General features: G+C 45.2%; 1 protein-coding gene across 3 annotated transcripts in view; it reads right to left on the reverse strand.

Moving 5' to 3' along the window:
* Positions 1–16,165, reverse strand: part of PTPRB (protein tyrosine phosphatase receptor type B) — a 461,363-nt gene that overhangs the window by 197,298 nt on the left and 247,900 nt on the right. For all 3 annotated transcript variants that reach the window (XR_014981270.1, XM_085652523.1, XM_085652524.1), the window contains 3 exons: positions 15,774–16,043; positions 13,136–13,396; positions 5,520–5,786 (listed from right to left, as the gene is read on the reverse strand). Coding sequence is in view for 2 of the 3 variants with exons in the window: in XM_085652523.1 (XP_085508649.1) it covers positions 5,520–5,786; positions 13,136–13,396; positions 15,774–16,043 (798 nt within the window). In the remaining variant the exon portion in view is untranslated. The remainder of the gene's footprint in view (positions 1–5,519; positions 5,787–13,135; positions 13,397–15,773; positions 16,044–16,165) is intronic.

The raw sequence follows: 16,165 nt of genomic DNA on the forward strand, positions 1-16,165 counted from the left end.
GGAGGGATTTGTATGCGTGGGTGAGTAGCTTGAAAGTTACTCTCTTCTCGAGGGGGAGCCAGTGGAGGTCTCGCAGGTGTTGGGTGATGTGCTCATGTCATGGGATGCTGAGGATGAGTCTGGCCACGGTGTTCTGGATTGGTCTGGAGTTTGCATAGCAGAGATTTGTGGATTCCAGTATAGAGGGCATTTCCATAGCCCAGTCTACTTGTTATGAGTGCGTGCGTGGCGGCCTTTCTGGATTGGGGGGGATACATTTGAAGGTCTTGCGAAGGATGTGGAGAGTGTTGAAGCAGGTAGAGGAGACGGTGTTGATCTGGCAGGTGATGGTGAGGGAGGAGTCGAGTATGATGCTGAGGTTCCGGGCGTGGTCTGTGGGGCTGGAGGGGTTGATGAGGGCGGTGAGCCACCAGGTGTTGTCCCAAGCTGAGGGGGTGACCCTGAGCACGAGGACTTCCTTCTTCTCTGAGATGAGCTTCAGACAGCTGCTGCTCATCTAGGATGCAACGTCTTTCATTCCTTGGTGGAAGCTGAGTCCAGCAGTGTCGGGTTCCTTCGTGAGGGAGAGGATGAGCTGGATGTTGTCGGCGTAGGATACGATGCTGAGTCCATGCTGTCTGCTGTTTACGGCGAGGGGGTCCATGTAGATGTGGAAGAGCGTGGGACTGAGCAATGATCCTTGGGGTACACCGCAGTTGATCTCTGTGGGTTCGGAGAGACAGGGCAGGAGTCTGATCCTTTGGGTTCTGCCGGCGAGGAAGGAGCAGAGCGAGTCGAGGGGGGTTGCCTGTATGCCAGCGTCGTGGAGTCTGGCTGTGAGAGTGCGGTCAGAGACGGTGTTGAAGGCTGCGGAGAGGTCTTTTAGGATGAGGGCCTTGGTTTGGCCTTGGTTGAGGAGCATGCAGATGTCGTCTGTGGCGGCGAGGAGGGAGGTCTCGTGCTGTGGTTGCTGCGGAATCCGGATTGGGTAGGGTCGAGGGTGGTGTTTTTTTTCAATGAAGTCTGTCAGCTGGGCGATGACGATCTTCTCAGTGACTTAGGCCATGAAGGGATGGAGAGAGATGGGTTGGTAGTTTTTCAGGTCCATCGGGTCTACAGGGGGTTTCTTGAGGAGGAGCTTGACTTCTGTGGGTTTCAAGTCGTGGGGGAAAGTGCCGGATTGGAAGGTGGCATCGATGGTGCGTCGTAGCTCGGGTGCTATGGCGGCAACTCTGTAGAAGATGTGTGGTGGGCAGGGGTCCGTGGGGGCTCCTGAGTGAGTGCTCTTCATGGGCGTGACAGTATCTTCAGTGGTGACCGGGGTCCAGGCGGCGATGGTATGCTGACTGTCGTCGCTGGAGAAAGGAGTGGTTTCCAGAGTCTGTTAGCTGAAGTTGTCGTAGAGGGCCTTGCTTTTCAGATGGAAGTAGGAGCGGAGCTTGTTGCAGAGGTCCTGGGAGGGTGTGATGTCCATGGCTTCGCTAGGGGTTTGGTGAATTGCTGGATGATGCTGACGAGTTCCTTTGAGTTACTGGAGTTGCCGAGGATTTTGTTGAGGATGAAGGTTTTTTTGGTGGATCTGATGAGTTGGTGGTATTCTGTCATGGCGTTCCTGTAGGTGGTCTGGTCTTTCCTGGTTTTGCTGTTCCTCCATCATTTTTCGAGACGTCTGCAGGTGCGTCTGGATTCTTGCAGGTCAGTGGTGAACCAGGTGGCCTTCATGGGGCGCTGTCTGTCAGGGTTACAGAGGATGGCGAGCTTGTCTGCGCAGTTGGTGATCCACCAGTGTAGTTCTTTGGCTGCAGAGTTGGCGTCGGTCGAGGCTGGAGGAGGATCATGGTTGAGGGCGGAGTTGAGGTGCTCCTCTGTGACCTTGCTCCAGTTCCTTCGCATTGGGCGTGGGGTGGGTTTGTGAGCGGTGGCATTGTTGAAAGAGAAGTGTACGCAGTGGTGGTCCGTCCAAAGGGGATGCATGGTATGGCTGAAGCGGATGTTGTTCCCTCCTGCATAGATGGGGTCGAGGGTGTGTCCTGTCTTGTGGGTAGGGGTGGTGACCAGATGTTTCAGTCCGATGTTGGCGAGGTTGCCCAGGAGTGCGGTGGAGATGAGGTCGCTGAGGTTGTCGAGATGGAAGTTCAGGTCTCCGATGAGTATGTAGTCCATGGAGGCAATGGCGTGGGGCTCAATGAGGTCAGCGATGGTAGTGGTGAACAAGGTTCGAGGTCCGAGGGGTCTGTAGGTGGGGGTACCGCATAGCGTCGTTCTTGGGCTGGTCTGGATCTGGAAGTGGAGGTGTTCGGTAGTGGAAGGGGAGTCGCTCATGCTGGAGGTGAAGATTCGGAGGGAGCTATTGTGTGTGATGTCGAGTCCTCCTCCTGGGCGGTTGGGGCGGTCCTTCCTCTGGATCTTGTATCCATCGGAGATGGCAGTGGCGATGTCGGGGGCAGAGGAGGCATTGGTCCAGGTTTCCCTGAAGAAAGCGACATCTGGCGAGAGGGCGCCGAGGAGGTCCCAGATCTCTATAGCATGTCAGGGCAGTAAATGCACGTTGAGGAGGATGCACCTCGGGGCTTTGGTTGTGTTGGCGTCCGTTGTGGGTGCGGCGGCAGTGGGGTGTGGAGGATGGTGAAGGATTGTCGGCAAGAGAACTGGCGTTGTCAGCTGGCAGTTGTTGTTCCTTCCGAGGTTAAGTGCAAGGAGGGCAGCTGAGTTGTAGTGGTGGGCGGTCGGAGAACCAGGGTCCCTGGCTCTGGTCGGGTATGGGCACAGACGGGCTTGCCTTTGGCATGCCAGCGACGCACCCACTACGCGCAGCCGCCATTAAATAGGGTAATGGAAGCGCAGTTGGGTAGCGGGAGTGGGAACCGGCAAAGGGGAGGGGGGCAGAAATGGCGGGAAAGGAAATAGGCATGGAGGACACAAACAGGCCAAAAAACAACAGGAAGATAGAAAAAACAAAGGCAAATAACAAGACACAAAGACACAATAACAAGACACTAACGAAGACAGATGGAAGACAGAAACAAGGGGCACAGAGACAGACAACAGCAGACCAGCAGAAGTGAAAGGCTCTCCCACTGGACCACAAGGGATGAGGCGCACCTGTGGGTGGAGGAGGGCCTCAAATACCTACCTGCACAGGGCAGCGGCACAACCGTGGAGCTGCTGGGGGAGAGAGCAGGTCTCTGACCAGGAGGTCAGAGGTATTGCTCAGTCACCCAAGTAGCACCCGCCATTAAATAGGGAAGAGGGAGGGAAGCGTAGCTGGGAGGCGGGAGTGGGATACGGCAGGGGGGAGGGGCTGCGGGGGCAGCTGCGGACGGAAAGGAAACAGGCACGGAGGACACAAACAGGCCAAAAAACAACAGGAAGACAGGAGAAACTGAAACAAAGGCACAATAACAAGACACAATGGCACAATAACAAGACACTAACAAAGACAGATGCAAGTCAGAAACAACGGGCACAAACACAGAGACAGACAACAGTGGACCAGCAGAAGAGCAAGGCTCTCCCACTGGACCACCAGGGATGAGGCACAGGCAGGGACCTACCTGCACAGGGCAGCGGAAGCGGCAGAACAGCAGAGCTGTTGGGGGTGAGAGCAGGTCTCTGTCCAGGACGTCAGCGGTCTTGCTCCACATGCTGGCTGTCCCCCCCCCCCAGTGCAGCAAATTAAGGCATGTCTGCACCACCCGTGCGCTAGTAGTCCACAAGCTCAGGAAAATGTTCAGAAGTAACTCAGGAACTGAGGCTGCAAAATGCCCCTGAGTTGCAAGACATTCAATCATGTGCAAGGGGAACACACCCGCAAATCACAGAACCATGGGTGGCTCCTGTGTTATGGCAGAGGAGTGTCACCCCACTAGGAGGCAGCAGAGGTAAACACATGCAAAATTATAATAAACCAATTTTATAATCATTTTATTTTTCATCTTACCTGCAGGCTGCCAGCGAGGCCGTAGGGAGGGGTAGGGGCCTTGCAGTTTATGACAGTGGGGAAGAGGTGTGATGGGCACTACTAAGTCCACAGAATGGTTTGGCTGGCCGTCTTAGGCCAGCCAAGCAGTCATGCGCACTTAGCATTTCTCCACCCATCTGTGTTGTACAGCCAGGTGGAGAAAAGCCACAGGCTCCCAGGAACAGTCTGAGTAGCAAACCAGGCCGCTCAGTCCAATCCCTGCGCTTCTCTAATGCTGAGAATAGTATTGCCAGAATGAGAGCAGCGTCAGGGTTGGCATCTGGGAGACTGTGTAGTGTGCACTGGTCCTGGAGTTCAGATCAGGAGAGGAGCAATGTAGCGATCACAGCGGCAGGTAAGTAAAGTTTTTAATTTTTATTTCTTTTTTTGTCTATGTCTGTGCATATTTCTGTATTCCCTGCCCCCTCTCGCTTCGAATCCAGATCCTACTGCACAGAACACCCCATTTTAATAGGCAGGTGCTTCAGCAGTGCTCATGCAAATTATGATAAAGTGAAGAGCAGGCACAGAAAACAATGCTAAGTGCTTTTTGCACAGACCCTTGACTGTGTTTTTTAGTACAGTCCCCTACTTCGGAAGAGGTGACTATGCTAAAGAGTAGCTCATCCCCATTCTATACTCAACGTTATGGAAAAGGCCATGTTCTACAGGTTGGTTATTTGGTTACTGTGCTTTTCTTCCTCCCTCCCCTGGTCTCAGCATGAGTGATACTGAAAGGCTGCCTGCACTTTATTTTACGGAAACACCAGCAGAGCTGAGACAAAGAAGGGAAACAGAAGAAAACACACACACTGCTGCTCCACACCCTCTCTCTCTATATGCTTGGATTAGATTCAGCACAGAACAGCCCACGCCCAATAACCTGGTTTTAAAATTGGTTTCAATAGTCATTTTGCCCTCTTTCTTTGGTGTATGAACAAAGTGCCAACTGATAGAACATTAATCTGGCCACTAATACCAAACTGTCTCCATAAGGCCACTCTCAGCTGTCTGGACACCATTCCTCAGGACTAACTGTTCAAGTTATAGGCACCAATCTTATTTCTTTTTTATCTAAAACCATTTCTTAAAAATGAATCACCAATCAAAGTTTAAGCAATTGCAATATTTTTATTGTCTCTCTTGCTCGCTTTCTCTCTCTTTGTCCTACAACATCTTTCACTCTTCTGTTCTTCGTTTGGTTCTCTCACTACAACACTACAACTCAGCTTCTCTTTTTCCATCTCTCTCTCTCTCTCTCGCACACACCCCCACACACCACCTCTGTGCCTTTCTCACTCTTTCTCATGCCATAGAGGTTCTTTAAAATGAAGGTCCAAAGCACTGTGAAAATTGTGAGGATTATATACTTTATACACCAAATTCTCAAGTTGAATATGAAATACTACGGAAATGTGAGAACAGGGCTTATGATAACCAGTAGGATACACTGTTGTTTATGGATGTTTATACTGTTTTTGGGGCGTGGACTTTAGGTGAAATTAAATGGGGTACCATTAAGGAGATTGGCTGTAAATTCCAGTGTCAATCATGATTTTGAGGTTCACTACTTTCTTACCTGTGCGGCCATCGGTGAGTGCCTGCCGGGAAGAGATTCCTCCACTCACAGTGGTCACCACCACTGAATACAGTCCGCCAGGCTTCAGTGAGTGGAACTGGTATTTGTTAGTGTCACTTGGCACAGTTTCATTTTTGATGACAATGTTTTCATGAATCAGCAGCACCAGGTAGGAGTCCACGTCTCCAAACGCCCGTGTCCAGTTTGTGTACAGGCTGTCAGTTGTCTCCTTGTTTCCTACATTCAATTGGGTTACCTGCGCTGGCACTGTGGGGGAGAGATGCAATGTTAATGTTATACCTTGTTCTCACCCTAACACAATGATATAGCATGTGTGATATCCCTGTGAAGAAGATTGTAGCTATAAAGCTCAATCTTTGCAGTTGATATGATCCTGCGTGAGAGGGCCTGTATACAAAAGGCTTGTATCCTTGCACCGCTCTGCTCCTCTTTAGACACTAATGCAGTGCCTGGCCAGGTTGGAAATCCATCCCTGAGGGCCACATGTATCAACATTAAAAATAGCGATTACCTCATTACGATTTTGTGCGAATCGCAATTACTAATATATGAAACATGAGTTTCATTTAGCAATTCCTAGGGGATTGCAAATCAACCTACCTCATGAATATTAATGAGGTAGGTCGCTATTTGCAAACCATTAGTAATTGCTAAAATCACGGGGATGGGGCCTGCTTTAGTAAGAAGACCACCATGACTGCGTTTAAATAAAGTAATAATTAAAAAAATATGCAGCCTGTTTTCCTTAAAGGAAAACTGGTTGCATTGAAAAAATAAAAGAAATGTATTCTTTTCATTTTTTAAGAGCAGGCAGTAGTCCGTGGGACCCCTGCCTGCTCTGAAAAAATGTTTGTACTACCATTCACAAAGGGAAAAGGGTTGTGAAGCGTAACAACCAACTTGAAGTTGGTGGTAAAATGCGAATGTTTTGTGACAGCATTTTGCTCACAAATCCATTCTTACATACTTCTGTGATTCGGTATTAGGAAGGGATATCCTAAAAACGCAATTTCCTAACACCGAATCGCAAACTCTATTTGCAATTCGATAACAGGTAATTGAATCGCAAATAGGGTTTGGTACATAGGAAAAGCTTTTTTTTCTATCACAAACGGCCTGATTCTGAGAAACAAGCCGGTTGCCACCTTATAAGAGGTATATACACGTGGCCCCTACCAGAGAATCGTTACATCTCCATAAAACTCAAAGAAAACTAAGATGGAATGCCCCTGTCAGGAGGAAGTAGGACATCTCACTACTATTGGTGTACTAATGTAAGAAGAACAGCATATGGTGTGGCTCGTTCACCAAGTCACTTCATGTACTTAATAGTTTGGCTACCGCAGAGATGATATACTGCAGGAAGAGGTAGCTAAAACCACTGAAAGCTCCTTCACCCCTTTTATTTCTCACTCACTGAACAAGTCAGGCATTGACCTTCCTTTGGTAATGAAAGCTTTTGGCTCTTTCTTACAATGTTACTAAAATTTTATATAATATTTTGGCAAGAAAACCTAACTTTTTAAAATGCCTAATCAGTTGAATACCTTGAAAAACATGTGTTTGTTACAAATGATATTTATTAAAATTATAGGTGTTTTCAAACAATTGGTCAATGTTTAATAACTTCAAATGAAATTTTATAATTTTAAAGAACTGTCTTATAGAACCGGTTTTTTTGTCAAACTTATCAATAATTTAACAAATAATGACAACTTTTAAAAGGTTTTCAAAAAGATATTCAAAACTTTTATAAGTAAACAATTGAGACTTAAATCTTTTGAATGACCCTAATAATTATTTACAAATGCAGCAGTCACTTTAACATAAAAAAATATTTAACAGTTTTTGTAATAACTAGACGTGTGTGCATCGAAGCCTCTATGAAAGACAATGAATACTCAAAAAAGAGTGGGTTAAATTTTTTTCGTAAAGGTGCTAGAAAATGCCAAGTGTTGGTGATGAAAAATGCGGATGGAGAACCCTCTGACCAAAGATTGAGAAAAGTAATGTTTATTTAACACACCACAGCATTTAACACTTGCATATTACTGCAGAGCACCTCTCTTTATTTATTAATCCTCATTTCAGCAGGCACTTGGCTTTCACATTTTCAAAATATCTTGGTAGGGTGGAGCAGTTTTAGGATTCGCTCTAGTATGGGCAGATGAATTAGTCTAGATTGTCTTAATCTCATAGACAATTGTGCATTGTTATGATACCCTCTCTTTCTGAGAACTCTACGTCCTAGTTTTGGGGCATATTGTATCCCATACAAGTGTATTTTCATGTATGTTCTGATGTGTTGCTTATTGAAATCAGTTGCTCTGTTTAGCTATGGGAAGGCTACAGCACATAATTGAACTTCCCAACTTAAAACAAGCATTGGCAGGTCAATAAGTCTGGCATTGGTTACCAGACAGACAGACAGACAGACAAACAGACAGACAGACAGACAGACAGACAGACAGACAGACAGACAGACAGACAGACAGACAGACAGACAGACAGACAGACAGACAGACAGACAGACAGATAGATAGATAGATAGATAGATAGATAGATAGATAGATAGATAGATAGATAGATAGATAGATAGATAGATAGATAGATAGATAGATAGATAGATAGATAGATAGATAGATAGATAGATAGATTTCTCCAAGATGGTTCATCTTTTCCACAATGCTCAGCAATTAAGTGTAGTGCCTGACTTGTATGGGAAACGACTACTATTTATAACCAAAGCAAATGGGAGGCAGCATCCAAGAAAGAGGTATCCTTTTTTAATTAAAAAAAGACAGAAGGTCTATGAAATACACAAACAAGCATTGGCAAAGCCAATATGTTTCACCTTTAGCCCTATTACACATCAGCACGAGCTGGTGCGCAGCATTGATTGAAGTTTAAATAAAAAAGGCTATGATGCGGTTAATGCTGGCTGCATCATGGAGCTTTTCATTTTTAAACTTTAAACTATGTTGTACAGCAGCTAATGCCGCTGTGCAACAGGTTTTAAAAAACATTGAGAAAACCAAAAGATTTCACAGACTCGAAACCTATTGACTGTGCCAGTTGATTTTTAGGAGTGGGGAGCATAAGCGATTTGCCCAGAAGCACAGGATGTTGAGCCAACACTGAGACTCAAACCTTTTTACCCCAGCTCTAGAGTCAGCGGTCCTTGCTGTACCACCACATACTCTCCCCTCTTCCCTTCTTTCTCACAAAGTTTCTATATTGTGATATTTAGCAGTATTGTGCCACACAAGCAAAACCCAAAAGCGTCTGCATGCTTTGTATTTAATGGCAGAATTCACAAGTATAGCAAGAGAATGATGAAGGTAAATAATTAAAGAAAAGACTCATTATAAAGCAGTACATAAACAAATACATATACATATATATGTATTTATACATATATATGTATATATATATACACACAAATCTATACATATATGTATATGTATATATATTTTTTTTTTTATATATACATACACAACTAATAAAGAGATGCCGAATCCTGAACCACTTCGTGTCCGTGCTTCCTTCCATGGTGCCACTGTGGGAGGTGGATTGTTTGGTTCATATATATACACATATATACATGACTGACCACAGCTGCTTTGATTGTACATTTGGTTATACAGTAATTACACTATACAAATATGGTGGCAGCTATTTGGAGTATATAGATGCAAGGTAAAATAATTTTGTATATATTGCCTACAGCGATGTGAGTTGCACCGACAAAAGATGGAATGATTCTGTAAATTGTATTTTTAGTCAAGGATTTAACCTTGCATGGGAATTTGTATTGCTTACGCAATAATAAGTTGTAGACAGACAGACAGACAGACAGACAGACAGACAGACAGACAGACACACACACACACACACCACACACACACACACACACACACACACACACACACACCAATGGCCCGAAAACTTTCAGGAATGCACTCACAGCAAATAGAACCAGTTTGGATTATTTTTCAAAAGCGGGAACTTGTAACAAAATACCACAGTCATCCTTCCATTAGACCTGACGTGTTTCGAGGATGCTGCCTCTTCTTCCGAGGTCGCTTTAGAAAGTCTCGCAAGTGGTTCCAATTAGCATGCTTTTGATCTACCCCCAGTGGGCCTGTATGCTGGGACTTGTAGTCCTTTAGGAATTAGTGTTCACCTTTAGTAGGTACTGCGTGTACTTTCAACTTTAAAAACCATATTTGCTGTGCCGCATATCGCATCGGGATACAGTTCCTGCTCGGCCTCCTGATGTATTAGGATGGTGTCACTCCTCACGGCAGGGCAGCCGTGTAATCCATGTTTATCAATGGCCCGAAAGCTTTCAGTGATGCACTCACAGCAAATAGAACCAGTTTGGTTTATTTTTCAAAAGCGGGAACTTGTAACAAAATACCACAGTCATCCTTCCATTAGACCTGACGCGTTTCGAGGATGCTGCCTCTTCTTCCAAGGTCGCTTTAGAAAGTCTCGCAAGTGGTTCCAAATAGCATGCTTTTGATCTACCCCAAGTGGGCCTGCATGCTGGGACTTGTAGTCCTTTAGGAATTAGTGTATCCTGATGCAATATGCAGCACAGCAAATATGGTAATTAGAACTTGAACATAATTCCTGGACCCACTGTGAGTGAATTAAATTTACAACAAATGCTTTTTTGAAGTTGAAAGTACACGCAGTACCTACTAAAGGTGAACACTAATTCCTAAAGGACTACAAGTCCCAGCATGCAGGCCCACTGGGGGTAAATCAAAAGCATGCCTTATGGTACTTGACGTTGGCAATAATCTTACTCAAGGGAGCCTGTCAACTCATACGGCGATCAAAGTTCTTATATTACCACAGTGGGGTGATGCGCACCTTCCCTCAGAACCAGCTGCAGTCTCATTCCTCCGTGATGTGACTCACTTTGTGATTTGGATTTAAGCGGCTATACCCAGCCACGGAAGAGCCCCGCCACCATTGCAGCGTTCCCGTAGGAGATGCAAACATGTGCTTTTCCAATGTGACGGGAGGTAGTCACATCATGGAGGAATGAAATTGCAGCTGGTTCTGAGGGAAGCTACGCATCACCCCACTGTGGTAATATAAGAACTTTGATCGCCGTAGGAGCTGACAGGCTCACTTGTGTAAGATTATTGCCAACTTTAAGTACCACAAGGCCATGCGAGTGGCCACACCCAATGGGGCGGTATGGATGAAATAAAAGCTGTGCAATTCTGTCTCCTTTCACGGACTATGGCAATAATTAAGGGTCATCACGGTCCCGAAACGCGCCTGGCTTTTGAAAGTTGATGCCTGTTTTTCCCAGCTTGCAGCAGCCTGCGTGATTAAAGAAATGAGTTGAGAATCACCTACTTTGTGAAAGGCTCTTCCATTTGGGGTAACTTTGTGATTTGGATTTAAGCGGCTATACCCAGCCGCGGAAGAGCCCTGCCGCAATTGCAGCGTTCCCGTAGGAGATGCAAACATGTGCTTTTCCAATGTGACTGGAGGTAGTCACATCACGGAGGAATGAGACTGCATATGAGGGAAGCTACGCATCACTCCACTGTGGTAATATAAGAACTTTGATCGCCGTATGAGTTGACAGGCTCACTTGAGTAAGATTATTGCCAACTTCAAGTACCACAAGCCCATACGAGTGGCCACGCCCAATGGATGAAATAAAAGCTGTGCAATTCTGTCTCCTTTCACGGACTATGCCAATGATTAAGGGCCATCACGAACCCGAAACACGTCTGGCTTTTGAAAGTTGATGCCTGTTTTTCCCAGCTTGCTGCAGCCTGCGTGATTAAAGAAATGAGTTGAGAATCACCTACCTTGTGAAAGGCTCTTCCATTGGGGGTAACTGTGTGATATATAATATGTGAAATATAGAAAACGATCCTAATTCTAGCATAAATAGCATAGGATTTCAACTGGACCCAGAAGGTCTTTACAAAGAATAAAACATTTCAAAAATCTAACAGGTCAAAGGTATGATTTTGGTGTGTATATCAATTGGTCGACTACAGACGGTATTCGAGCCCGAGGCTGTGCATCGCTGCATACGAGGTGGTGCACTCTTGCCCAGCAAATGGAAAGATGTGTGTTTGTGTGTGAGTAAGGGGGGTCATCAGGTAATTAAAAAAAGTCACATTACAATCGATATGGTGCACAAATGGCTGGCTTTACTCAGAGGCCCCCATGGGGGGATGCTGCACAACAGACTGTATCGTGAGCACAGCTCTTCTTGCCAGGGCCGGACTGGCCGTAGTGGGCTCCGGGCAATCCCCCAAGGCCGCACGGATGGGGGCAGGTTTTGGGCCCCTGGGTGCTGTTTTTCTTACAGGGCTGTTTTTGCAGCATAGCTGCAAAATCGGCCCTGTAACAAAATCGGCCGAACACCGGCCCTGGCAAAGAGCTCGGCGGCATCCCCAACCCCCTGGGGGGGCCGGGCGAGCACTTTGCCAGGGCCGGTTTTGGTTCCCAGTCTGGCCCTGCTTCTTGCCTCGGTCTGGCACTATAACAGCACATCTGTGACAATTCACATAAGAACACCACACACACACACACTTGTGGCCATGCAGCAGCAAGCTGATGGGAACCTTCATGTCGCAAAAATCGGACAGCATGGGAGCGCTCTTGCTGTCTGTAATTAAGAATAGTACCTCCAGAAGCATGTAGCCAGTAGAAGGACACTAGCAAGAAGCAGTATTTGATCCAGGCTCCACAGCATGACGCCGGAGGCAAGGAGGAGTCGCTGACAAGCAAGAAAACCAGAATGGGGAGGGTGCCACGTAGAAGCCAGTCAATGGTAAGTAAAGTGACATAGGAGCCACGTGGGAGCCAGTCAATGGTAAGTAAATTGACATGGGAGCCAGCCAATGGTAAGCAAAGATAAGTAATGGGTGGGTTCCAAGACCATTGCAAGATTTTTTTATTTTTTTTTAATGCTAGAGATTTTGCAAGCATAGCACTTGCACTGTGCAGGTGAGATTTAAAAACAAACCACTGCAAACTGTATACACACACACAATTTTAGTAACAACAAAGCTAAAAAAACACTATTTTTTGCTCTCATCTGTATAATAATCTTATTTTGCTTACAAACGTCTTTGACAATTCAGAGCAGTAATAAAAAATATGTAAAAATAGTTTATGAGCTTTCTTTTAAATATGTCTTGAACTTAATTACTTCTACATCTTTTTATCCAACGATAACCCTTGCATAATATGAAAGACGTATGTGCATAAAATGTGCTCATTTCATACAGCAGAATGAAATCCAGGCATTTAACACAATGGCTAGTTATGGTTTAGAAATATATGTCTGTATGTATATGGTATATCTATGGCACAAACCCAGCCAAAAGGCAGTGGAGTGAAACCTATGTACTTTCGGTAAGTAGAAAATTCAAGTCTAGGTAAGAAGATATGTGCTACAACTGTATGGGGGCTCTGGTTGGTGGGCTGCGCTGAAATCTAGTGGGACATCGGCATGACACCTGAAGGTCTTTATGAGATGCTTTGGGAAGAGACAGTGAGGCAGATGCTTGAATTGAGGACAACGGCCCATGTTACAGTACCTGTTCTTCCTTCCACTGCAGTCCAGTTGCTTAACTCCCCACTGATGCTGGTGACGGTTGCTGTGTACTTTCTACCCGGAATCAGGTCTGTGAAGGTGAATTCCTTGGCCTCTTTAGGAAGTGCTTTGCTGATGACAGTGAGGTCCCTGTCTCCCAGAGAGACAACATAGCTGTCCCATTCTGCGACTGGAGTCAACCACATGATGCTCAGCGATGATTCATTGGCTTGCTTTATTCGCAGCTGAAGGACTGGGTGTGGAGCTGTCAGAAAATCAAGAAATCACAGGTTCTGAATGGTTACATGCATGTGCAATGCTGATGGTGAAAAAACTTTGATGTTGCCCATTATCCTCTGATATTGTGTCTCTTTCAACTATCTTGTCTTATCTCTCTGACACCCAACTAGTTCTTCTTGTCATCTTATAGTCCACAACGGAAGCCTTCATAAACGTTCTGGCTTCCAGGGCGACTGCAGCCCCATCTTAGTGCTGGCTAAGATGTGCAACCTAGTTTGACCCACTCATCATTACCGAAAGCATGCTGGCCTAGCATGGGGGGTGAAAGGGGGCAAGGCTTTTGTGAGCTGGTCAGCCTCTCTTAAATGTGAGGAACCTTCAACCAAACCTGACCCATGAACCCCATCATTTAACTTTAAGCAATTGGCTGTTCCATACAAAAGATGCCAGAATGTACTTCTAAGTATTATAGGAATCTTTGAAGTGATGGTTCTATGTGATAAGGACCTGAGTAAAGTGACGCACTGTAACTATACGGATCGCAATAGACAAATCTACAGGCACCAAGAAGAAATCTAAGTCAATTATTTGAATACTGTGTAAGCAAATGCCTTAATTAGCACACAAAGTTCAACAAAAATCTTTTGCTAATTAATATCTGCTCAAATAATTCTATACCATTAATTATGTTTTGACACATCTATAGGATTATGGATCCAGAAACCCGGCTTCTTCTGGGAGTGGCTGTGTCTTAGGCCACCTTAGGTGTGACTTTCTCATTAATACCGGGGACATGCTTACTGTGAATCAGGACCACAGAGGAGGAAGCTGCTGGTCTGGTCTGAAAAGCTGGAGAAAGTGAACATAGGCTTCTAAACGGCTGGAATGAATTCTGAGAAAGCATTAGTTTTCCTGCTGTTCCTTGGGTTTGCTGCTTGTTAAACCATCCAGTTACTGAAGGATTATGGGTAATGGGGTTAGAAGATTCTTTTCATCCTTTCAGTCTGCTCCCTTTGAGTCAACCGAAGAAGTGTTGGGTTAATGGGTTTGCCAGGTCATAGATAAACGTTTTACAACTTCCATTCCACAGCTTTGTGTCATAGACAGCATGACTACTACAAACTTTAAGTCAACAGACTCCAATAAATGTATTACGTAACGAAGCAATGACAAACAAGAAAAAGGAGTAAAAAAATACCACATACAAATAGGCTGCTGGGCAATGTTTAAAATACCCTTCATTAGAAATTTCCCGGTTATTACCGTGGGGCCGCTAAATTTCTGATGCCCCCCAGGATGTTTTCTTTCCTAGGGGACCCTAAGATCCAACAGCCATTACTTGGTACCCTGTCTTTGAGAAATAACAATGCACCCGGTGTCTGTAAATCTTTGGGGGGGGGGGCATACCAAGAACTACACTTAGGGCCATATGTAGGTAGCTTCACATTTACCGACTCATAAATACCGAATTTTACCGATTCGGTATTTATGAATCGGTAAATGTGATGTAGGTAATTATTCGGTAAAATTTACCGATTCGGAAAAAGTCGGTAATTTTGAATCGGTATTTACCGATTCGGTAATGAGGCATACCTTCCCATTGATTCCTATGGGCCAGGAGGCCCATAGGAATGAATGGGAAGCCAGTTACCATTACCGATTCAGTAAATACCGAATCGGAAATGGGGGAGGCAGTATCATGGGTGGCAAGGTGTCACATTGACACCCTGTTGCACCCCTGATTCATCCATGTGTGCACATGTGGCGCACATACATGCCCTAAGGGCATGTATGTCTGCCACATGGCACTTTTACATCTGCAAAATATCACGTTTTGCAAGGTATTCGGTATTTATCACCAACCTATATTTGGTGGTAAATACGAATTCTAATTCCTACTCATCACTCATTAGAGTGTTTCCTACATATCATTTCAGGATTCGGTAGTTACCGAATCGGTAATTTTACCGATTCGGTAATTTTACCGATTCGGTAAATTACCGAATCCTGAAATATGCCCCCTACATCTCAAATAGCTAAATACCGGTCGGTAACAGGATATTTACTGAATTTCGGCCGTTACCGACCGGTATTTAGCTACCTACATGAGGCCCTTAATGCAGTAGTGATGAGGCCCTAGGGGCTTTGAGGTTTTAGACTAAAAATAACTGCTGATGGCATTTTCATTTCAGGGATGGATTTAGGTAAGGAAGTACATTCTACACAATTTTCATAGTTGTAATTTCACAGTTTTACACTGTCAACTCATCACATCTTGCCATTAGGTTATGACAAAGACACAGTAAATAGATCACTATTAGGTTATGACAAAGACACAGTAAATAGATCACTGTAGACTCTTGATCACAAGCCGTGTGCGCATGCGCTGCAGATTCACTCACCGATTCTTCCTTTGCAGCGGGCAGTGTTCTGTAAATCTCCACTCTCTACAATGACAGCCACATCATATTGTCTTCCTGGTATCAACCCAACATTCTCGATGACAAAGTCTCTTCTGTGTTTTTCCACAGTGGTGTTCATCACCACAGCAGAGTGGTTCAACAGCACAATGTGGAATTTCTCCCAGTCTCCGGTAGGGGGGATCCAACTCACTTTAAGGGAGTGCGGCCCGCCGCTGCTGCTCGCCTTCAGTTCAGATACTTTGTGGGGAACTGATGGGAAAAGGCAGAGTGAAATATTAATGTGTGTAGGATCCAGGAAACAGAATTGAAATCTAATTAAATGGAATAAACGAAATGTCAACTTTATGTTCTACTGAGAATTGTCACCAATG

Source organism: Triturus cristatus, chromosome 4_1 (assembly GCF_964204655.1).
Source record: "Triturus cristatus chromosome 4_1, aTriCri1.1, whole genome shotgun sequence".
In the NCBI taxonomy this organism is placed as follows: domain Eukaryota; kingdom Metazoa; phylum Chordata; class Amphibia; order Caudata; family Salamandridae; genus Triturus; species Triturus cristatus.